This window comes from Protopterus annectens, chromosome 6.part0 (genome assembly GCF_019279795.1).
Source record: "Protopterus annectens isolate FY-2018-M chromosome 6.part0, PAN1.0, whole genome shotgun sequence".
Taxonomy (NCBI): Eukaryota; Metazoa; Chordata; order Ceratodontiformes; family Protopteridae; genus Protopterus; species Protopterus annectens.
In genome coordinates this window covers 1,660,708,847-1,660,734,560 of record NC_056737.1, presented here as the reverse complement: position 1 = coordinate 1,660,734,560, position 25,714 = coordinate 1,660,708,847, and the positions used below count along the sequence as shown (strand labels likewise).

Sequence of the window (25,714 nt, the reverse complement as noted above, 5' to 3'; positions counted from 1 at the left end):
CAAAGAAAATTTCCTCAAAAGGAACATCTTCCTCTGACCCACACCCCAAAGGAGAAGGAATGCGAGTAGAATAATTTAGAGATTCATCACTGGAATCTGACTCATCCTCAAAAGAACCCTGATCTCTAGGCCTTTTAAGGGGAGTAGAGGACCAAGGAGGAGCATGAACAGAAACTCCTTGAGGAGGCTTCAAGGACATTAAAACAGTAAGCAGCCCCTGAGTAACAGCCTGCAGTCAATTTGTAGATCCCTAGGAGGAGAAGAAACAGGTTTAAGTTTTTGTTTCCATCCCCTCCAAAAAACTGGGAAGGCTTAGACCCAGGATAACAATCGAAAACCACAGTAGGAACTTCTTCCCCAACTAAAAACTGAGGAACTCCCCTGGGATCCTCGGAAAAAATCAACTGTGGTTCGCCCTAAACATCTGGAACGAATGCCTGCAAAGCTTCTTTGGACATGCTGCCAGCCAGATCCTCACCATCTTCCAACACGGTCGCAGCAGAGAAATTTGACAACACAGCCAGGTGAGCCTTCGGGTTTGTAACTACCTCAGGAGAAACACCTGGCAGAGGCTGGACAGCGGAATATTCCAGTCGTACCTTTCTCACCTTCTTCTTCCCTAATGGCTGACCCTTGGGGTGGGAGATTCCTTCCATTATATCTTTAGCGAGAAGTTTAAGACTCTGGTTCTGAAGATACAAGGAAAGGGAGGAAAGTCTACTGCAAATGGTTTTCAGGACGAATGCCTGACAAACTGAACAAGACTTATGGTCTTGAGAAGCTCTTAGACAAAAAAGACACTTATCGTGGTGGTCTTTAAGGGGAATCTGTCTCCCACACTGGCATTTACCCTTCCTGGATGACATTAATGCCAAGGACCACAAAATAAGACAAGAAAAAACAAAAACCCAAAAGAGGCAGTTATGTGCACCTGCAAAGAAGTCAGCGAACAGGCATAGGTAGTCACAAGAGAACGAAAATGCATTAAACTGGCAGAAAATGGACTCAGGTAAACAGACGGACAGTGAAAGAGACATTCAGACAGGCAGCAAAGAATTTCTGACTATAGTAGGCCTGAATGTCACCTTTATGTCCTACGCTGTGCAAGGAGTGTTTAGGTGACATTCAGCATACCCTTAGACTAGCCAGATGTTGAGCTTCCATGGCAGGGAACCCTGCATGTTAAGAATACTGCAGCAGTGAATGTAAGGACATTATTGCATATACTCAGTTTCTGAGAACTGAGATATACTCTCAGGATATGTAGTAAAACAGTCCATGCCTGATCAGGAATGTTCCGTACTTGAACAAATTCGTGCAGAGGGAATATTTCTACAATGCTATTTCTCTGGTAAAACACAGGGCAAAAAAAAAAAAATAGAACTAGAGATGAATTATTAAACAACTCAACATTTTTTCCACAATATTTATAAATTTAGATGAAATCTAACTTTTGTTATCAATACTTTTAGGATTAAATGGCAATTCAAGATCACCGGCATCTTTTAAACGAGTGATACATTTTTTCCTTGTATATTAGCACAGCAATGTCATTTCACTAAAAAGAGAGGGAAAATTATGGGTCAACTTCTGTCTAAAGACAAAAAGGTGTGATTTACAACAGGATCCATTGAGATGCAGGGCATCTGAATGCTTTCCTTGTGGGGGTTGCATTTCTTGTTTATCCATCTGTAAGACTACACACTTGCTGTTAATTAGAAGTTATGTACTCACCATAACGTTCCATCTGAGTAGGTGTATTCATTTGTCTGCAACCTGTGGGTTATGGATCCGATATCGGATCCGAACCGGCATGGTTTTCCAGCTATGGATCCAAGCTCTCAGCTCCTCCCCTCACCCATAATGCCCTGCTCTACCCTCATGACCTCAGATCGAGTTTGCCAAAGCAACAACACCCTGAAAAGGGTAACATAGAATATGCAGGAAACTGAAAGGCCAGGGGGATAGGAGGGCGGGATGGTTGCAGACAAATGAATACACCTACTCAGATGGAACGTTATGGTGAGTACATAACTTCTAAATCTGAAGTAGGATATTCATTTGTCTGCAACCTGTGGGACAGAGTCCCCAGCTACCTGAATCTTGGGCGGCCCATCATGGAAGGATATTCCGGAGCACCGCGGAGCCAAAGGATGCTCTACCCCTAGATGCAAGATCCAACTTATAGTGGGAAATAAAAGTATGAGATGAAGCCCACGTGGCTGCTGCTCAAATATCATCTAGAGGAATCCTAGCCTTGAAGGCTGCCGAGGTAGATACTGACCGGGTTGAATGGGCATGAACACCCTCCGGTGCGGGCCTTCCTGAAGCTTGATAAGCCAATAAGATGCACTGTGAAATCCAGCGGGTCAGAGAAACTTTAGAAATTGGCTTGCCCAAATTAAATTTTGCAAAGGAAATAAACAACTGGTCGGATTGCCTATGACCAGCCGTCCTGTTTAGATAAAATCTAAGTTGCCTGTGAACATCTAATGAGTGGAGCTTATATTCACCTTTGTTTTCATATTTAGGGAAGAAAACAGGGAGGTTAATGGATTGATTGATGTTTGCTTCAGAAGCGACTTTAGGAAGAAAGGACGGGTTGGTCCTGAGGTAGACACGGATCGGATGAAATACCAAGTAAGGAGGTTTAGCTGATAATGCTTGAAGCTCAGAAACTCGCTTGGCCGATGTAATGGCTACCAAAAGGCTGTCTTGTAGGACAAGAATTTGAGATCCACCGTGGCCGCTGGCTCGAAGGCGGTCAAGGCCTGTAGAACCAGAGAGAGGTCCCAAGGAGGAACCGCTTGTTTTACAGGGGGCCTGAGAAGAAAAGTACCTTTAAGAAAAATTTTACACAATTTAGCTGACATAAGAGGATTAGAGTCATGGCCAATGTGATAATGAGAAATTGCCGCCAGTTGTACTTTGACTGTGGAACTGCTGGCACCATCGTTAAAAAGAGTGGTTAGAAAGTCAAGCACTAATGGAAGAGGAACCGTGAAGGGATTCAGGCCTTGCCGCTCCGCCCACAAAGAAAACCGTTTCCACTTGCTGCGGTAGACCTTTCTAGTGGATGGTTTATGAGCTGCCACCAAAATTGCCTTAACAGGTGACGAAATACCGGGAGTCCTGATCAAGAGTGGAACTGGAGCAGCCAAGCGGTCAGCTTCAGGTTGTCCAGATTCGGAGGAGGTATGCAGGATGGATGGGATATCAGATCCGGAATGGGATCTAGAATCCAAGGAGGATTCACCGAGTGAGACCTTAGGAAGGGGAACCAGATCTGTCGAGGCCAAAACGGAGCAATGAGAATCATTCTGCAACCCACCCGAGAGGCTTTCTGAAGAACTTGGAGCATCAGAGGCAAGGGTGGATAAGCATACAGAAGACCGGGTGGCCAAGCATGCACCAGAGCGTCTCTTGGGGAACCTCCGGGAGGAGGTATCAGAGCGAAAAAACTGTTGCACTTGGTGTTTGAGGGAGAGGCAAAAAGATCGCATGAAGGAGTTCCCCACCGTGCGAATATGCGTTCCGCTACTCGACAATTGAGAGACCACTCGTAAGGGGTCAGAATGGTGCGACTGAGCTTGTCCGCTAGGATGTTGGACTGACCCGGAATGTGCGCTGCTATTAGAAAGCGGTTGGTGGAGATTGCCCATTCCCAAACTCTCATGGCTTCTCGACAAAGAGGGTAAGACCTTGTTCCCCCTTGCTTGTTGATGTACCAGACCACAGACATGTTGTCCGATTGAATCGCAATTGTTCCCAAGGGAAGAAAGTCCTGAAGTGCTAGCAACGCTAAGAGCACTGCTCTCATCTCTAGAACATTGATATGCAGTAAGGTCTCTGAATCGTCCCACGTGCCTTGGACGGTCAGGCCCGCAAAGTGCCCCCCCCCACCCGAGGCGGGAGGCGTCCGTGGTCACCGTGGCGAGAGGGGAGAAGCACAAAATGGGCGGCCTGTGGAGATCCGGGAGTGAAGCCACCACAAGAGGGACCGCTTGCAAGCCTTGCTGATCGCATTGGGATGATGCATGAGTAGAGCAAGATATGACCACTGTACTAAGGGCGTGTACTCTAGAATGCGCACATTGAGCCTGGCTAGAGGAAGAAGTGCTATAGCAGATGCCATGGACCCTAGAGCCCTCAGGACCAACTCCGCTGAACAGAACTTGAGTGGAGAATGGCCCGCACCTGGAGCTGCAGATTTTGAACTCTGTCCGCAGTGAGGAAGGCTCGTAAACACCTTGTGTCTAGCCTGGCCCCTATAAAATCTAAGAGCTGTGTGGGCGCCAGGTTGGATTTCTTTGTATTTATTGTAATGCCCAGAACAGGAGCAAGATGGAGAAAGGAGTCTCGCGCCAATAAAAGTAGATGCCTTGTTGGGGCGGTAAGAAGCCAGTCGTCCAGGTAGGGAAACACCTGCACCCCCTGAAGCCTCAGGTGGGCCCCTACCACTGCTAATACTTTGGTGAACACCCTGGGGGCTGTGGTGAGACCAAAGGGAAGGACCCGGAACTGGTAGTGACTGGCTCCCAGCCGGAAGCGGAGGAACCTCCTGGAGCGCCTGTCCATCAGGATGTGGTAGTACGCGTCCTTGAGGTCTATCGAGCACATCCAGTGATTTTCTCCCAGAAGGGGGAGAATAGATTGCAGAGTGACCATTCGGAATTTTTCTTTGGGGACTGCCAGATTCAAGAGAGAGAGGTCTAGGATTGGTCTTAGTTCCCCCGTCTTCTTTGGCACTAAAAAGAACCTGGAGTAGAACCCTGATGCGATCTGGTCTGGGGGGACGGGCTGGATGGCTCTTTTCTTTAGCAGATGGCCAATTTCTGCCAAAGCGGCCTCCCGTTGACCGGGTGGGACGTCTGGGAGGGACTTCAACTTTGGAAGGTGAAGGAAAGGGATGCGATATCCTCTGGATATGATTTGGAGAACCCAGCGGTCTGATGTTATGGACTCCCATGCCGCTAGGTGCCCAGAAAAACGTCCCCCGACTGCCTCCAGAGTGGAGCAGTCGGGCAACCCCTCAGGGTTGCTGCGCGGGCCGTTCAGAGAAAGGTTCCCTGGACCCGAAGTTTCTGGGAGCCCCTCTGCCTCTAGGGCGGCGTCCTCCCTGTCCTCCTCTGCCACGGAAGGACTGGTTGTCCGGAGCAGGCTGGGACTGCTGCGACTTCGGAACCACATCTTCTTCTGACCCTTTTGGTTCCTAGAGTAGGGCCTCTGGGGTGCAGAGAAGCGGATTCCGATGGCAGACAGCGTCTTCCCGTCCTTCTCGCTCTGGGTCAACGTCTCGCGAACGGTTTTGCCAAAGAGAGCAGAACCATCAAAGGGGGCGTTCGCAAATGACGCTTTGAAGGGCTCAGAAAAATCGCAGTGACGAAGCCAGGCCTGGCGTCTAGTGACTAGGCCTGTCCCCGCAGCTCTAGCGGCGCCTTCCGTAGCGTGGGAGAGTAGCCGCATAGAGGTATTAGTAACTGACCTAAGAGTGGCCATACGGGTGGAGTGCAGAACCCTGTCCTCCTCCGAAATGGACTCTGGGGGAGATGCAGCATATTCTTTAATGAGATCTCGCTGCATCCTAATGACATGTGCCAAGTAGTTCAGCGCCCTTACCGAGAAGGTCGCTGAACTAAACATCCGCTTCCCCAAGCGGTCCATCATCCGAGACTCCTTGCTCGGGGGATGGACTGAGGGACTCTCCTGAGCCAGTTCCCTCTTGGTGGCCGCCGCCGTCAACATGGCATCTACCGGAGGCCCCTTACTCCAATGGGCACGGTCGGACGGTGGACTAAGGATCCTATCGGGCCTCTTAGGAATTGGCTCCACGGTGTCCGGTTCCTTCCACGCCCTGGTGGTAATGAGGTCTACCAGGGGGTCGGCAGGAGGGGACACCCAAGAGGTAAACGGGCCCGCTTCAAATGCCTCCAAGAACACGGACTCATCCGAGGAAGACTTGGGGGCAGACCACCCCCCCCCCCCTTATACGGAGCATTTCCATGATGTCTCCAAATGAGACATCCTCGGGGGGTGACCGTGGGGAGCCTTCCCCTTCCTCCAAGTCCGTGTCTTCTGTGAGAGACTCTCGGCAGTCAATCTCCCTCCTTTTCCGCCTATGCTTGCGAGGACATCCCTGGGGGCTGTCAGAGGAGTCCTCGCAAGCAGCAACTTGTTCCATTGGAGCAACTTGGGGCACAGAAGCGGGCTGTCCCAGGGGCCGGATGGTGGAAGCCTGGCCCAGTGCAGAGGGAGCGCGGGACGGAGCCGGAACAAGTGCCGGGGGTCCGGAGACCCTCAACAGGGCCCTCTCCACTACATCAAACGCCGAAGGGGAGCCGACCTCGACCAAAGGATCCGACAATCGGCTCCCCCTCGGATCCGAAGAGTGGATCGGAGCCGGCGCCGAAGCGCTCGGATCCGAAGGGACAGTGCGCTCCAACACAGACGGCGCCGAAGGAGCACTGATCCCCCCGGATCCGAGGCTTGGATCCAGGCTCCGAGAGGTCGGATCCGATGCACTCGAGGGCAGGGTCGGATCCGAAGTACCAAGTACTATCGGCGCCGACCCACCCCCGGCTCCGAAGCTGCTCGGCTCCAGCTGCTCCGAACCCGGATAGCGGGTTGGAGAAGGAGCAATAGGTTTGAAAAAGGGTGTTGAGCTCCCCCCCAGAGGGGGGGGAGGCAAGAGCACTCCCATCTGCATCTGGGCCTGGATGAATCTTCTCATCATCCGGTCCAGATCAGCATCCGAAAGGCTATATGTAGATCTCGACGAGGCTACCGAGGTAGGCCTGGAGTGCCTCCTCGATAGCCTCGACGGAGATCGGGTCTCCTCCTCCTCAGGACCCGGTGAAAAGCACACTGGGGACCGGAGCCGAGAAGGAGGAGACCGAGCCGACAACGGAGCCGGGGGAGAAGCCCGCTTGGCTGGCGGGGCCAAAACAGAGGTCTCGGCCCGCCGCGTGTGGTGCTTCTCCCTCCGGTCCTTTTTCCTAGCATCCCTCTCCTCCGAACCAGAAACGGGAGGTTGAGTCCCAGGAGGAGGAGGGGGTGCCACGGAGGGAAGAACTGAAACCACGGTTACTCCCGAAGGAGCGGAGGTCGGAGCCGAGTCCGGCGGTAAAAGGCCCGCCAAGACAAGCTTGGACCTCCGCTCCTTCAGTGCCCTGGGGTTGAACCCTGCACAAATGGAGCATCCAGATGTGAGGTGTTCAACCCCCAGGCACCTAACACACCGAGTGTGGCCATCAGCTGGGGAAAGCTTATGGCCACACTCGGAGCATTTAGAAAATATAGATTTGGGCTGTTCAGCCATCCCAATCTATAAACAAGCTACTAAACTAAAGTAACTAAAACAATATACACACACAGGCCCAACACACACACACTACGCCAACAGCGAGGGGAGGGAAAAAATACTTAGATTAACTCTAAAATAAAATATCAAAGAGGGAAACCTAAACTTTCACACAAAAAATGAATAAAAACTTCAAAATTCTATATTAACAATTAGTAAAACTAGCACTTAGCTGAGAGCTATAGAAACCAATCCAGTCACCATGCGCGGCAAACGAGATCTGAGGTCATGAGGGTAGAGCAGGGCATTATGGGTGAGGGGAGGAGCTGAGAGCTTGGATCCATAGCTGGAAAACCATGCCGGTTCGGATCCGATATCGGATCCATAACCCACAGGTTGCAGACAAATGAATATCCTACTTCAGATCTGATGTAAACATTTTATTACATAAACACAATGGGTTGTTTATCAAGTGGTCTGCTCATGTGGGGCTTTTTATTTGGGACAGGTTGGCAATTCATGGAAACAGCAGATTTCTCTACATTTAAGTGATAAACATTTTGTAGAGAAAGATGTACTTTATATAATCATAGTCAAATACCAGCATGCCCTCTATATTTTCATTGGTATTGATGAGGTTGAGCTTAAGAATATCAACAAATCTGCATTGCAAAAATTGTTAAAGAAAACGGAACGTCAACGGATAATTAATTTAGGTGCTATGTGTAGTCTAGTTTTAAATGCATTTTTTATAATATGGCACTATTTTGGTATAATATGTTGTTTTACCACAGGGTGTCAACACCAGTATGTGTTACAATGGTTCATTATTATTTACTTATTTTTTATTGGTTAGATTTTTTGGAAACTTTATTTAATATATTTATTAAGTGATTAATGATTATTTACAGCAAGACATTAGTTATTATATTTATTTATATTTCATATGTATCAGCCTTTATTGAACAGTCATGCGATTAATTTTATATAAATGATCAACTGGCTTAACATGTTTATTCACACTGATGATGCTGCATTTAGCAGTGAAACTGTGGTCTGTATTTTGTGGAAGTATTTTGTTTAATTAAAGCATTCCTTAATGTTCATATTTTGTGGTGCTAGATGTCTTGTCGCTTCATTTTGTACATAAATATATGCATACAGACAAACACATACACATATAGATGTTCTACTTTTGGTCTAAATGCTCATTTGCTGACATCTGTTTAATCAAATGCATTTAGTCAATATGAGCAGAAAGATGACAAGTGTGTGAGATTGACGATTCCTGGCTAGGGGAATGCTCCCTTTATTTGGGTATTGTTTGATCTCACGAGTTAGTACATAGTTAGCGGGGGGACGCAGTTTCTTTCTCAGTGCATGCGTGATAATATGTTAACATTCAGTTGTCAACCTTTTGAGGTCAGTGCTTCTGAGGTCAACATATGGACCACTAAACTAAAGTGAGTAGATATGTTAACATTCAGTTGTCAACCTTTTGAGGTCAGTGCTTCTGAGGTCAACATATGGACCACTAAACTAAAGTGAGTAGATATATATGAGTGTAGTTCATAATAGCGACAACTCAAAATATTGAAGTCTTTTTAATGGTGGGGGGAAAGCCCCCTTACACCTCACACCCCCTAATTATATATGCCACCTACAAGATTGAACAACAGTGGGGAAAAGAAAAAGACAAATTACACTTTTCAGTATTTGACTTTTCAACATTCTGACTTTCAGTATTTTGAGTTTTTTTGTAAACTGAATGACTCCTGTACCCATATACATATATCAGTCTACTTGACATGATCGAAATATCATAATATCCGAATTTTAAAACTCGGAGATCAGAAAAGCAAAAACTCACAACACTGACACTTCAAATGTTCGATGTACACAAAACCAAAAGAATAACATTCTGACTTACCTTCTAGTAAACGCAATTACGAAACTAACAACTAATACCATAGCAACAGTATACTATCATTTTAAAAGATCAAACTCACCTACACCCCCCCCCCCCCCCCAACCAGTACCTGTTCAGCCAAAGAAAATCCCACTGAATATTCATGACGGTATCTACAGCACTGACATAAATATTCACTACAGATTCCTAAATTCAAGGGGTTATAGATGGGTCTACTTCTAATGTACTAAAACCCACTTACCCGAATCTCTGAAGATTGAGACAACTGCACCAAAACCACATTTGAACGAACTCTCAGATCACTGATAAGGAACTCCGGGTAAGTAACCACTTGGCCACCATGGTGAACTTTGCCACATTCCCCATTATAGTGCGATCTCAGAGGTGGTATATTTAGTTGGGGGGGGGGGGGTTAATTTGCTTCAGTCTTTATTTTATTTTTTGTGGTGCATACAAGTGGTTACTAACCTGGAGTTTTCACTTAGTGATCCGAGAGTTCGTTCAAATACAGTTGTCGGTTGTCTCGGTCTTCAGAGACTGGAGTAAGTGGGTTTTCATTCATTAGAAGTAGACCCACATATATACATGTATGTATAAACGCATATATATATACATACATACACACACACACACACACACACTTCAACATCATGCTGGCTTAAAAGAAGAATACTAAGATATACTGTAGTCTTGAAATTAGTATATAGTTTCAGTATTCACATCTAAATTCTTAATATTCCTTAGACTGAGTTTATAATTCCCCAGACTTTCAATAAGCAGTTGCTAAATGTGAACTGCACTGTATTGGCTGGACAGAAAGTTTTTTGCCAGGTGTTGTACATGGCAAGTAAACAAAACAGCCCATTGTGGATGCAAGTAACCACTGTGAAGTTTTCACTCTAACTGAACTCTCTAGAAAGGAACTGTATCACATAACATGCAAATTCCTGTAATTCTATAGCATTTAAAGATATATACCTTTTATTGTGCATCCCCCTATGTAAGGTGCATGGATTTCGTCTCCAATAGTGACACTGCAGTGTAGCACAGGAGAGTTGTTGCACTTCTGAATGAGCCATTCTTCGATGAGATGTTAAACTGAGGTCCAGTCTGCCTGACTTGGTGGTAGCTCACAAGTAGTTTAAAAAAAATCTAATGGGCACGTATCAAAAAGAGTAGGGGCCCTTTTTTTTTTTTTTTTTACACATCCCCATATTTACAACTTGCTTGCATATCTGTTCATGTTTCACATACTTCTCGGCCTCTATATTTTTTATTTTATTTAATACATCTGATATTTCACATTTTTTTCTATGAAGCAGCATGTCTTCACATCTGCCCCCTAATAAACCAGACTGCAGTAAATACCACTCTGTCCACATCATCACTTAAGAATGTTATTGATTTTTATTTCCATATAACACATTCAAATTTAATATAATACTGTAGTATTCGGGCAGGTAATGTTGTTATTGTGCTGTGGGGGCGCTATGGGGAATTAACAACATGTAGTGTTGGTTCTGTATTCTCTGGTGACTCGTTGGTTCCGATGTATGTATGGCTATGGAGTGGTGAATATGTAACATGGGTGCGCACCTGGAGGTTCTGAATAAAGAAAGGCCTTACAACTCCAGAACCGTGTGGTCTCCTTATTTACCAGGATATAACATATTGCCGACGAGGATGGGATGCCTCCGAGTCCGTTAAGAGTGAAAACGGCGTGGTGCAGTTAATGTCGGACGACGAAGAGACTGGGGCTGCCGGAGTTATGTCTGTTTCCATGTTAGGGTCGCTGGTTGCATACGACTGTCAGACACAGACCTGGGAGGAGTATTGTGAAGTGTTGGAACATTTTTTTGAAGCAAACCAGATAATGGATGCGGGCCGGAAGCGAGCCATATTGCTGAGCTCGGAGGGCAGCAAGACGTACAGTCTGATGAGGAACTTATTGAGTCCTGATAAACCAGGGGATAAATCGTTCACGGAGTTGACGAGCTTGCTTCAGTCACATTATAACCCGGCCGAGTGAAATAGTCCAAAGGTTCAAGTTAAATTCAAGGACTAGACTAGCCAATGAAACGGTAACGGAGTATGTTGCGGTGCTGAGGGAGCTGGCGCAACACTGTAATTATGGTGACAGACTGACAGAAATGCTACGTGATAGGCTCGTATGTGGCATTGCAGATGACCGCATACAACGCAGATTATTAGCGGAGCCTGAGTTGTCGTTTGAAAAGGCCTTGAAGTTGGCACAGGCCATCGAGACAGCGAATAAAGACATTTGTGATTTACAACCAAAAGCAATCGAAGGGGTTGGGAGCAGGAGTGCTACCCCACTGCCAGTGCATAAAGTGGTCATGGAGCATAAATCACAAGGGAAGTCTGGTCAGTATGCCTGTTACAGGTGTGGCGGTGAACATTTGTCACGGAACTGTCGTTTCTTAAATGAAAAATGTCATGCTTGCGGAAAAAAGGGCCATGTGAAGAAGATGTGCAGGTCAACGCCCTCTAGGGACCAGCAGAGAAAGGGGGAGGAAAAGAGCAGCATAACGGACAGGAAGGGAAACCGGAAAATAAAACGGCAGTATGCACACCATATGCGTGAAGGTACAGATCAACAAACCAGGGAAGTAGAGGAAGTGTTTACTATGTTTAACATGAAAGAGGCAAGGTTGGTAAGAGTCGATCCCATTACAACCCAGTTGGACTTAAATGGTAAAATGGTGCAGTTTGAAGTGGATACTGGATGTAGTGTAACAGTGCTGTCAAAGGCTGAGTATGGGAAGTTATGGCTAAAAGAAGCTCAGGAGCTGCAGGACTGTTCAGTGACTTTGAAAACATATACAGGTGAAACAGTTCCCCCACTGGGGATGGCAAAAGTAACTGTAACACATAAAGACAAAGTCAAACAGTTGCCAGTCATGGTGGTGGCAGGTAATGGACCAAACCTGTTAGGCGCGTGGCTAAAGGAGCTGGAAATGGGCTGTCTACAACTCCATAAAGTAAAACAGCAGATGCTGACATTGCAAGAGGTGCTGGAGAACAACGAAGAAGTGTTCAAAGAGGAACTGGGTACCTGGAGGGGTCCACCAGCAAAGATACACGTCAAAGAAAATGCAACGCCAAGATTTTACAAACCCAGACCCGTACCATACGCAATGAAGAAGAAAGTGGAGACTGAGTTAGAGCGACTCACCAAGCAAGGTATAATTGAACCAGTAAAGTTTTGAATGGGCGCACCCATTGTGCCAGTATTAAAGCCAGATAATACTGTACGCATATGTGGGGACTACAAGCTAACAGTGAACCAAGTTTCGAAGCTGGAGCAGTATCCAATACCAACGGTGGAGGATGTGTTTGAAAAGCTGTCGGGAGGTGAAAGGTTCAGTAAACTGGACCTCAGTCAGGCATATCAACAAGTTGTTCTGGAGGAAGGGTCAAAGCCATATGTCACCCTTAACACACACAAAGGTTTGTTCCAAGTAAATCGTTTACCCTTTGGTGTTTCCTCTAGTCCAGCTATTTTCCAGAGAATAATGGAGGGACTGGTGTCAGGAATTCCGAAGGTGGCTGTGTATTTGGACGACATCCTGTTGACGGGTAGGAACAATCGCGAGCATCTGGAGACTCTGAACGAGGTGCTGAGGTGACTGCGAGAGACTGGTCTGCGGGTGAAGCGGAGTAAATGTGCTTTCATGGAAAAGGAAGCCGAGTTCCTGGGTTACAAGGTGGATGCATCGGGCCTACACCCTCTGCCAAACAAGGTAAAAGCCATCCAACAGGCACCTGCACCCACAAATGTTACAGAGCTGAAGGCCTACTTAGGCTTACTTAACTATTATAACAGGTTCCTACCAAATCTGTCAACGCTGTTAGCTCCTTTACATACACTATTAAGGAAGGAGACCCTGTGGACGTGGCAGGAGGAACAGGACAGAGCGTTTGAGCAGTCCAAGAAACTAATGCAGTCCTCAGAGGTTTTGGTGCACTACGATAGTCATAAGGACTTAATTCTGTCATGTGATGCCTCACCTTATGGGTTAGGGGCCGTGTTGGCACACCGTATGCCAGATGGACAAGAAAGACCCATCGGGTTCATGTCACGAACCTTGACACCAGCGGAGTCCAACTATTCCCAGCTAGACAAAGAGGGTTTGGCTGTAATTTTTTGGAATTAAGCGGTTCCACAAATACCTCTATGGCAGGAAGTTTACTGTTTGCACCGATCATAAGCCCTTGTTGTCACTGTTCAACGAGATGAAGGCCGTGCCTCAGATGGTTTCTCCCCGCATTCAGAGATGGGCTGTAACATTGAGAGCTTATGAATATGAGATTGTTTATAAGCCCGGGAAACACCATAGCAATGCGGATGCGCTGAGCCGTCTGCCGCTACAGGGGCCTCTCCAGCGAGAGGAAACGGAGGACCGAGTGTTGATGATGGAGGAAATCACGCTGGTGTCAGCGAGGGAACTGAGCGAATGGACACGAAAAGACCCGGTGTTGGCTCAAGTGTTTCAGTGGGTCCAGCAAGGCTGGACAACACAACAACCTGATCCAGTTTTCCGGCCTTATGAGGTAAGGAAAACAGAGCTGAGTGTGCAAGATGGATGCGTGTTGTGGGGGGCACGAGTGATAATTCCGCCCCCAGGAAGACGTGCACTTTTACAACAGCTGCACCAGGGTCATGTGGGCATCACCCGAATGAAGGCCTTAGCACAAAGTTATTTCTGGTGGCCAAAGTTGGACCACGACATTGAAGTCGCTGTGAAAGAGTGTAACATCTGTCAGCAACATCGCAACTTACCGGTGGCGGCACCACTACACCCATGGGAGTGACCGAGCAGACCTTGGCAGAGACTTCATATAGACTATGCAGGGCCTTTTATGGGGGCAATGTTTTTGATAATAATGGATGCTCATTCTAAATGGATGGATGCCTATCCAGTTAAAACAACCACTTCCACCACGACCATTGAATGCCTGAGGAAGAGTTTCAGTAGTCAAGGACTACCAGAGACTATTGTATCAGATAATGCTTCATGTTTCATGAGTGGAGAGTTCAAGGGTTTTCTGAAAAAAAATGGCATCGTACACGTCACATCAGCACCATACCATGCGGCTTCAAATGGCTGTGCTGAAAGGGCTGTCCAGACCTTTAAAGCAATGATGATAAAGGCCGGAGACGGAAGTATGGCAGCAAAAGTGTCAAGGGTGTTATTCAGCTACCGCATTACACCCCAGTCTACCACCGGATTGTCACCTGCCGAGATGTTGCAAGGACGGAGATTAAGGTCAACATTGGATCTGGTGCATCCAAACATCCGAGCTAAGGTAGAGAGGACACAATGGCAGCAAAAAGAACATCAAGATCGACGACGGAGAGGAAGAAGTTTCCTGGTGGGAGATGCAGTGATGACTCGAAACTTCAGCTATGGACCTAAATGGATTCCAGGGTTCATTGTAAAGAGTACTGGTCCACTGTCGTACCAGGTGAGGTTGAATGGAGGTTTTGTGGTCAGGAGACATGTGGACCAGATTCTGCGGAGCGAAGGGGAGAAGGACTTTATGGAACTGCAAGCCCCGGAAATACAGTTAGTTTCGGAAGAAGGGCTCGCAGCGGCAGGAGGATCTCCGATCTTGGGGGCCGAGGAAGACCACCGGGACTTGGAAGGAGAGGTTCCCGAGGACCAAACCTTTCCAGGGATGGACACACCGGTACCAGAGGTGGTAACTGTGACACCGGAGTCACCTAGGGTGGTACCATTGCGCCGTTCTAAGCGTACACTGGTTAAACCTAGTTACTTGAAGGACTATCAGTGTTAAAAGTGTATGTATAGGTTAGAAGAACAACCTCACTTGCTTATATGGTAACCGTTTAATAACTTGCCGGTTATTTAGAAATTAAGTGACTGGAAGGATTGTTTTTTGACTTGCTCCCTCGTTTCTCTTATGTAAGGAGGCGTATGTCAATAGCTTAAGAGGGGAGGAATGTAGTATTCGGGCAGGTAATGTTGTTATTGTGCTGTGGGGGCGCTATGGGGAATTAACAACATGTAGTGTTGGTTCTGTATTCTCTGGTGACTCGTTGGTTCCGATGTATGTATGGCTATGGAGTGGTGAATATGTAACATGGGTGCGCACCTGGAGGTTCTGAATAAAGAAAGGCCTTACAACTCCAGAACCGTGTGGTCTCCTTATTTACCAGGATATAACAAATACATTTGGTGAAGTACTCAGTCTGCAATAGGCCAAAGATATTTTGTTCCTGAATTTCAAAATGTATCCTCAGATTTTTTTCTGTTTCATTAAATAAACTAAACATTCTTTATTTATTTATTTATTTTTTACAACAGAGAACATCCTGCATAAAATATTGCTACTTTTCCACTAGTTAAAATCTCTTTCTTTTTAGAGTTACTGAGGTCTTCAAATCAAATTTACCATGGATCAACTTCCTAAAGCATACCTATAATACTGTCATACCATTCCGTTTTGTTCTCAGGCCCATCATCAGTTTCACATTTCCACAATATCACTTTTGTTTGATAGTCTCCGAATTCTGTACTAACTAGGTTTCCCATTTTTTTTTCTTCCAAGTACCTTACAAAAGTTTTCATATTTTATCATCAATTTACTCAACAAAATGTCAATATTTTCCTTTACTCGCCAATGTAAATCCCATGGTGCAAAATATACAACTGGATTTATTAATTCCATGCCTTCATCATCAGTCGTGTTATACAATGCCCCTCCTTTAGCAGGATTCAGTCTTCAGCTTCATAGTGTACTGAAAAATAATATCATCAACTCTATCTCGCTTTAGATGTTCAGAAAACACTCTTCCTAAATATGCTAATTTACCCAAGATAACTAAACTAATCAAATACACTCTTTTGGCAAAATTCATTCAAAATGTCTTCCACAATTTATTTATACTACTTCAATTTTTAAGTACATCTCCTGCTGTTCACTCACTTTTTCTTGATACCCTAAATTTCAGAAGAAAACCTCCACCATTGTTTGTGAAAAATAACTTCCACACACTACATTTACTTTAATATACTTTCAACCTTACTTTGCACAGTCTATACTGCAATACTTTTATAACTTCCACAGTCCATAACATATTCTTATGTTAGTGACGACTTTATTTATTTATACATATTTATTTATCTGGGTAGTGCACTAATCAATATTGCCCAATTACAGGCTCAGTCTGTGTAAAATACCAAACATTTTGCAAACAAAAAGACAAAAATTTATGCAGTAACACAGTTCAGATAAGTTACATAGTAAAACTGCATATGTACATTATAGTAAACAGTATAATGTACATTACTTGCACTAGTTTCTAAAGTGGGTCAACCTTCAGCAACTCTTTGAGAGGAGCGGTGAAGTGGAAAGGAGTAGTATGTTAGAGGATACATCCTGTGCTGGAGCAGAAGCATTTGGCTTAGAAGGATGACAGGGAGAGCTTGTCAAAGAATAGATGCCTGTTAGGAAAATGAATGTGCAGTACTATTGAGTTTGGTTCTGGGGTGTGGAGAGTTGGTGTAGTTTGTGAGTAGTGTGTCAGGCTGCATAAGGATTTTTTTTCACAATGTTTAGTTGCAAGGGGGTAAATATCTGGAGCAGTTTCTAGAGTTGGGATCCTAAAAGAAAGATCTTTAATTTATAGTGCTTGTTTTTTCTAGGGTGAGGCAGTGATGCTCACTGAGAGGAGAGTCTGTAATGAATCTACAGATGCTGTTAAAAGACTAACTGGAGTATGCTGGTGGTGTTTGCTGGAGGCAGATGCAAAAATGGGTAGTATATTTTCTAGATGTTTGAGGAGAATTCTTTTGCCAATGGCCAATTCTGGCTGATTGAAACAGAAAAGGGGAAATTTGGGGGCACATAAAAAATGGAGTTTATTTTTGCTCTCACTATGCAGAAATGGAAGTTTACAGACTGATAAAGCCAGAAGCCTATGCATTTTAAAACGGAAGTTGTTTCTACAGTACGGTTAAGCGAGTCAAAGATAAAGAGTCAGATGCTTGGTGAATTTTCTCTAGAGTTACAAAGAGCACCATTTTGGTCTTAGAGAACTAATTTATACGTCACTGGTGGAGCTCATGTTAAGTCTACCTAGAGATGGGATTGCATGTTGTTGAGAAAGTGACTAGATCTGTAAATGAACATACTGTTTGCACAGACAATGAGTGGGAAACAAGGAAGGTGACAATGAAGTTTGTTAATGAATACTGAGAAGAGGACGGGGAGAAGAGTGCTGCCTGTGATGTGTGTTTGTAAAGTTGCTGAGGGTAATTGTTTCTTGAGTTATGTTTAGGAGAACTCAATGGTTTAGATATGCTACTTCTAACAGCCTCAGCATGTGTAGGTCTATGTATTTCATCTGAGGTGTTTGAGACTGGCTTAGTGCGATGTTGTGTGGTACTGACAACCCACTTATCTGTATTGGTGCTAAAGTGATAGCTTTGCCTCCAATAACACTATATTCATTTCAATTTCTCCATGTCTTTTTGGTTTCTAATACTATGACAGGAATGGACCCCAACTGTATGTCAAGCTATGATTAAAGTTCACAAAATTACTATTGTTTCAGTCTTTGATGCTAGGCAGAAGTGTTCTTTGTAGCACCCCCCACTGTGCCCAGAAAGGACTCCTTCTGTAATTCGTATGGAGATACATATATTAGTACCATATCTAAATATGACTGTAATTTTTTTTATAAGATCCATTGCTCCTACTACTATTGGAACTGTCTGGGTATCTTTCTTCCACATTGCGCTTGTTTCTGTCTGTAAATCCTGGTATTTTATGACGTGGTGTCTCCCTGTACACAAGGCACTGTAATCACTGGGTGTAGCAATTTCAATGATCAATACTACTTTTGTTTTCTTTCCATGGACCACTATATCTGGTTATCTTGCATCTATTTTCCAAACTGTTGGTAATGGGTAATCTCCTGTGAAATAAATTTCATCATTCTCTAGAATGCTTTGTGGCTCATGTTTCCAATGCTGCTCAGCTACTTTAATATTATGTTTCCACAATACCCAGGTACAGTCTTGCCAACTTATCATACCTTTCAGTATATAGTCTCTCTACCATCAGTATATCACACCCAACAACAAGATATATGACTGTTATTAGTTCTGTTTTACAGAACCTGCATTTGTCTTGCTTCTTCCACATGTTCAATGGACTTTATAAACCAACATGTACGTAATCAACTGTCCTGAGCTGCCAATACTAACCTTTCATCCTTTGGTTTAAATTCACCTCTCCTTAATCATTCCTGCATCAAATCCTGATCAACATGAGGTTGTTCCAAGAGTTTTCTGTACTTAACACAGTATTTATGTCTTTTTCACATTTATTGCCTTCTCATCTAATCCATCTCCTTAGTGTCTTTCTTTTGTGCTTTTGGCACATTCAGTTGCTGCCTGATTTTTGTCTACTTCTCATATGACTTCCATTCCCACTTGACACCAGTATGCTTCTGCTAAACTGGGGAAATCATCTTAGACTTCTCGCCAGATCCAAATATAGTGAAAATTTTAAAACATGAAGAGGTCAGTGGATATGTTTGCAGTCCCACAACTGCAGATTTATAAACATAATCACTTTTGAGAAGGCCTATACCTCCTTCAGAATGAGGGACATATAATCATGGTATACACTCATTTCTACATATTATTTGACAAGCGTGAAATGTTTTCCTGTCCTGCTGATCCAATACCTTTTGGGACCAGTCATTAACACTAATACTGTAAGTTAAAACAAGAAGAGTAAATTGGTTTACAGCTTGGACTTGGCTGCTTTCAATATTAGTTTTAGTCTTCTGAAGTATTCCTTACCGAGTTTTCTTCACATTTGTTCATATTTTATTGCTGATCCGTCATCAATTCCCAAATAATTATACACTCCTTTCTGCTCAAGTTCTGTTATATTAAATTCCTGTCACAGATGTATATTTTCTTGGTGTTGCAGCTTTCCTGCTTTAAATGTTGCTTTTGCACATTTATCAAGACCAAATAACATTCTTACATCATCTGAGAAAGTTTTAACCATCTGCAGTTGTGCTTTCATCTCCTCATCTGATGAACCATATGGTTTTAAGTCATCCACAAAAAAAAAAAGATGAGAAGTGTTTACACTTGGATGTTTTGGGAGCCAAATTACAAGCAGGACCTAATATGTTAAGTAGACAGCTTAATGGGTAAAAGGCAAGACAAAACAGCAGCAGTGACAAAGAATCACCCTGGGATATCTCCCTTTGGAATTTTTGACCTTGAAATGAGTTCATTGTAAAGTGGTTTGTCACTGTTTCATGGTCACTATAATGTAATTTATCAATGAAGGATGCATCTTATACATCACTAAGCACTGCTTTATCCATGAATGTGGGATGCTGTCAAATGCTTTTTTTGTAATCTATCCATGACATACTTAGATTCTTTCCCCTGTCCACAATTCTCCATTATGACTTAATTTAGCAACAAATAATTGTGCTATATGATTTTCTTTTATTTACACTTTTATCATATGCCACGGTGGTACAGCGGTAGCATTGTTACCCTCACAGCAAGAGGTTCTTCCGTTTGATTCTCGGCTTGGCTTGGAAGTGCCTTCTCTGTGAAATCTGCATGTCCTCCCCGCGGTTGGGTAGCGTTCAAAAGACATGCATGTGTAAATGGACGTGCCTTCATTGAAGCTTGGGCGTCAAGCTGGCACCTCGGCATTTTGTAAAAATCTACTGCCAATCATTAGCAGACCGGAGTTCCACTGTGGCAACCCTTTACCGGGAAAAAGCCGAAAGACAAACAACAACATTCTATTGTCGTGATTGAGTTTTCGTATGAATGACTATACACCCTGTTGGCATCAATTCCAGTATATAGTTTGTACATCGTTAGAAGGCAAGTTATTGGTCTATAGTTTTTAGGATAGCTTATAGGTTCACTCTAAGGAGGAGTATAGTTTTTCCTGCTGTTAACCAGGTTTGTGGCTATTCAGGGTGCCCACATTAGTGGTTCTTACTCAGGGCTAAATCTTCATGTAAACATGTTAATACTTCAGCCAGAAATTAGGTACTGCATCTGGGCCTGGGATTTTCCAATTAGCAGCTTTTCTTAATTCTATTTGTCTGTATGTAGATGAAGATGCACCCTAAGATGGATTGTTTAAGTAATAGGGTATTGTCAATAAACATGGGACAATTACTACATTGTCTCAGAATGCCCATTTCAACAAGGATGACTACAGAAAGAGTTGGAAAATGCAGCTCCATGGTTCCAGTTACTTACTACTGCAGACTGGAATGGGAATACTGCCAAAGAAATTACAACTTGCCTGAATCGAGTGCGGTCTTGCTAAAAACAAAGTATATAAGTCAACACACAAAGAATAAAAAGCCACTTTGCACAAACCCAGTGCTCTTTGCACAGCTAGTGATTATTAAGTACACACAGAATTTCTGGTGTATGTTATATACAGAAAGTTGTGGCTGTAACTACCTAAGTCTGTATATTGCACACTTAAGCACAGCTGTGCAGTGAGCAGCACCATATAAACATGAGCAACTGAAGAGCACAGAAATTCAAAACAATTCAACTGAGCCTAACAGCCAATATTAAAATAGCACAACTCAAGGTTCAACAAGCAATAACAGGCCCAGAAATAGCATAGTTATTCTCTACTCTCACTAGAGCCTAAACAAAGCAAATCCAACTCAATTAAAGTGTCTGTCCTACTGAATATGAATAGTACAGATGTCACTTTGTCAAGAATACAGTGAAAAGTCTGAGACCCAGAATCTAGTAAGCAATTATACGGTTAAACAAATTTCCCAACAGACAACAAATATAATAAAATAGAAAGAAGTATTTTACTGTTCTTTTATGTAGGTCTGCATCCTTTCAGCTTAACATTGGCAGCCTATTACAGCAAGCCCCTAAACCATTTATTTATTTGCTGAGAAGAACTGGCATGGCCAAAGCACCTTTTCAGAGGATATGTAGGGGGAATAGCTAAAATAAACATTAAATTTATTCTTCCTCTTGCCCCACTACAATCTACATAACTACTACACAGAACCTTACATATATACATAGAAAAGCCAAGAGGGAAGATAAGACCCCCAAAAAATTACAGAAAAGACTTGATAAGAGAACAAAGCCTTTCTTCCACATTTATGCCTAATTTGCTGCCACTGATTGCAAAGTACTGCCCTGTCAGAAGTCACTCCCTTAATGTCACATTATGCTGTCTCTATCTGGTAACAAGCAACATCTAAACAGTGGGTACTATCGATTTCAGAAAAGTATAGACCTACCACTAGAAGCCGCGGTGGTGCCGCGGTAGCGTTGTTACCTCACAGCAAGAGGTTCTCACGTTCAATTCTCGGCTGGAGCGCCTTCTGTGTGGGTGGAGTCTGCATGTCCTCCCCGTAGTCGAGTGGCGTTCGAAAGACATGCGTAGAATGGGCGTGCCTTCGTTAAAGTTTCGGCGCCGAGCTGGCACATCGGCGCCCGTAAAAAAATCTGCCAATCTTTAGCGGACAGGAGTTCCGCTGTGGCGACCACTAATCGGGAAAACCCGAAAGAAAAACAAACAGACTTACCACTTCTCCTTGGTTAAGCCTTTCACCAATATGACAGCTTTATGTATTATATAACTGCTCTTCTCCTGAATATCATTTTTGTAATTTACTTTTTGTTATCTAAGTTTTACATTTTTAACTCTGTACTTTCCAGTGCCTTGAAAATGTAATCTTTACGTCAATCCTGAAAATATTAAAATGACCCATTTATTATCAAATACTCCCAACATGAAACAGAACCTTCTTACCTAAACAAGTATATATGCAAGTATGTAAAGGCATGTAATTCAGTACAGATTCATAAAATATACTCAGATCTTAAATGAACCATAAAGCATGAAAGAAACCAAGACAAAATGTTCTCTACCTTCAACTGTACTGAGCTGATTCCATACTGTCTCATGCACCTTCCACTGTCTTATCCTCTGCATGCTATGTCTGAAAGTAGCCCTTAACAAGTACATAATTTAATGCATGCATATTCCTAAATGTAAAAAAAAGTATGTACTATGTCACTGCCTTTCAGACAGTATGTGACATTCCATATTAGAGCAAGTACATAACACAATTCTCTTTCTTTTCAACACCACGTACTAGAGACAAAAACTTAAATAGAACAAAAAAAGAACAAGCACCAGATCAGCGGACACGTTTTTGAAATTAATTACGTTTATTAAAATTGATGGAATGAATGGCATGTTGAAATGTGTCTTCTGAAAAAGATAAAAGTACATTTTCACTTCTGAAGTACATTGAATATTTAAAAATAAAATATGAACAGACAAACCACACAAATAAAATGCAGACACTCAGTAGCCGAACCAAAATCTAGTGAGAAGAGATGAGTGAATGTTCAATAAATCAGCTTCCCTGGCTTAAAAAAAACGAGTTTTCTGTGGTGATTCGATGACAACAGATCAGTCTGATTTTATATATAATCAGTCTGAAATGTTGATCTCCAAAAGGGAATAATACGCTGCACGCAGCTATCTGTTGACGAAGTTACATCCTAAGCTGAAATAATGCATCACATTAAATACCGCAACTCTCAAACTGGCTACGTGTTATGACGTTAAATACTGTATTCAATAAACACAATATCGTTAACATACCCAGCTTTCGGCATTCCTGTTCAATTTGCTATGTAATTCTGTTACAGTTCACCTAGCTTCCTTCTTGTTGCCGTAGTTTCCCCGAGTTCTAATTAGCAGCTTTTCTTGGATGCGTGCTCGTTGCGATAGGAAACGGCCAATCATTTGAGTGTTTGACAAAGGAACATGGGAAGTCTGATTTGTGGTACTCTGGTAGGTTGAGAGTGTGTACAAGGGAAAGGAATCATTTGGAGTGTATTCCTACTTTGCCTGCAAAACTAGTATGGGAATAATTCGTCAGATGAGTTCTCAGATAAAGCTGTTAGCGTTGCATGTTTTATTTATTGCAGTGCTCAAGTTGAGCAGTCAACAAAATGCGTAATACAAGCCCCACCTTAAGGCTTCCTTCGCCTATTTTTCGAACACTCCCCCTGGAAGTAATACCCCCAAAAGCAGTACGTAGGCAAGATTTCGATATTTATTCATTCATTTATTTTCCGATAACCAAATTGAAGGTCGCCGAAAAGCTGTATTCAATATCTTCACTAAGTGAGCTCAATGCAGTAAAGATATTATTGTGATTAAAAAAAGAAAAGTATAATTTGATTGTCAACACGTAGCCAGCAGTAGTAAATATAATGACACAACTAAGAAAAGTCACCTTGCAGTGGTCACAGATAATGACAGCACATAAAACAGTTGTGGGTTTAAGTTTGCAGACAACTGTAATACGGGCATTGCTGTTCAATCTTCCACTAGCTCACAATTGCTCGAACATGGGTTAGACCATGTTAACAGTTGGTGTAACAACAATGATATCAAATTAAATGTGCAAAAAAATGATTAATTTTGGTAAACAAAAAAATTCTATATGATACCATATAGGTGACACACCTCTCCAGCTGTACTTGTTGATATTTCCTTATGTTTTGGCCATTATGTCTTATGTGTTCACATACTTCAGAAAGCTTTTTTTCTGGCTCATCTAATTTCCAAGGGCACCTCTTCTAGATTGGAAGAAGTCTTAATTCCCCTTTACTTGTAGCTTATCAGACTCATTATTGAATATAATGCCCCTTTTGGCATTATATGGAAAGATTGGCAGCTTCTCTCTGTACTCAGTCTCTTATAGATTCCTTCATGGGGAACTAAGTCTAGCCTTTTGAGCCATGAAAGTTTCAACCATCCTTGACCATCTCTTCTTTTGCAGAGCAAATGTTTACTTAAACACTTGGTTAAACTAATCAGACTTTCCTCAATAGATAAACCTGTCTGTGTTGATGTGATAGATTTATATCCCAACATGTTCCCCACCTATGAACCAAACTTTCACTACATGTCAAAAAGAATAGCACCCTTGCCACATTTAACTTAACCATAGACAATTAGATGAACAACCTCAAATTTTTCCCTGGTCTACCTTGAACTACCCTCCTTGAGGTTTGAGGAAAATTTTTGAATCTGAAGTAGTTTACTTCGTTTGATCTTCAACCTGTGGATCTTCAAATCCACATCAGATCTGGCACAGCCGCTTTTTCCAGCTATGACTCTGAGCTCCATGCTCCTCCCCTTACCCATAATGTCCCCATCTCCATTCTCCCCTCAGATCTTGTTTGCTGCTTTAGAGTGAAGAAGCATGGTCCGAGCTCCAGTGTGTTTTTTCAGTATTTGTAAGCTTGTATATTTTTCTATTTTAGCTTCCTCTTGACTTTTCCTTTCTCTTGAACTTTTCTGTACCTCCCCAGGGTTCTTCATTTAGTTAGAGAAAAAAAAAGAAAGTAGGCTTTCCTGTCCCGTTTTCCTTCTCTTTCTCACGTGTGTGCAGTGTGTGTGTGTGTGTGTGTGTGTGTGTGTGTGTGTGTGTTTATGTCTGGGCCGGCTGAAGGGATGGCAGATGCCCTAAAGCCCAGTTTCAGAAAGTGCACAGGGTGTGGCCATAAGCTTTCCCCGGCGGATGTCCACACTCTGTGCATGGTCTGCTTGGGGGCTGAACACCTCCAGTCCCCCTGTCCTATATGCGCTGAGTTTAACCCCAGGGCACTTAAGGACAGCCAAGACAAATTGATCCTTAAGGGCCTCTTGCCATCTTCTGCTGGGACTGTGGTCCCCTCTTCCCCTGTAGAGAAACTAGCGGCTGCTGCTCTGTCTTCTTCTTCCCCGGCCTCTGGGACTCACACTTCCTTCAAGAGGTCCGGGGAAGGGGATCAGGTTAAGAAGGACCGGCCTCGTAAGCGATCCCCCGACCACTTGTCGCAGGCCGGCTCACCACCAAAAATGAAGCCTGTATCCAGGCCAGTGACTCCTAGGCTCAGGTTCCCTAAGTTTTCACCTTAGCCCGAGGAACAACAAATCCAGTCACCGGTTAGGTCTTCCCCCCCACCAGCATGCCCATCTGATTTTGGTGGCGTCCTCCCACTCCACTCGGAGCCTCTCAGAAGTGGAGATGGACAAGATGATGTGGAGGTTTATCCACACTCAGATACAGATGGGGGTCTTGCCGGGGCCTTCTCCCTCTGAAGTGGGTCCCTTCCAACCTTTGTTCCGTCCTATTACTCCTTTTCTGATCTGACCCATGGTTTCAGAGTCGTTGGATTCGAGGATGATCGGAATCGAGGGGTTGCCAACTGTTCATCTCTGGAGGCAGTTGGAGGTTATTTATCGCTACACCCTCTAGCATGGGAGTCCATAACAACAGATCAATGGGTGTTGCGCATCATATCCAGAGGATATTCCGTTCCATTCCAAGTACCTCCCCCATCCAACAAAGCCCGCACGGATGTCCCAAC

At 43.7% G+C, this 25,714-nt stretch overlaps 1 protein-coding gene across 3 annotated transcripts in view; it reads right to left on the bottom strand.

The window, feature by feature from the left end:
* DYNC2LI1 (dynein cytoplasmic 2 light intermediate chain 1) overlaps positions 1-23,313 on the bottom strand; it is a 1,063,586-nt gene extending 1,040,273 nt beyond the window's left edge. For 2 of the 3 annotated variants that reach the window (XM_044075070.1, XM_044075071.1), the window contains exon 1: positions 22,950-23,312. In XM_044075070.1, the coding sequence (XP_043931005.1) occupies positions 22,950-22,963 (14 nt within the window). In that variant the 5' untranslated portion in view covers positions 22,964-23,312. Of the gene's footprint in view, positions 1-22,949 lie in introns of all 3 variants that reach the window. The other variant, XM_044075072.1, reaches the window with a different exon arrangement.
* Positions 23,314-25,714: the final 2,401 nt, after the last annotated feature.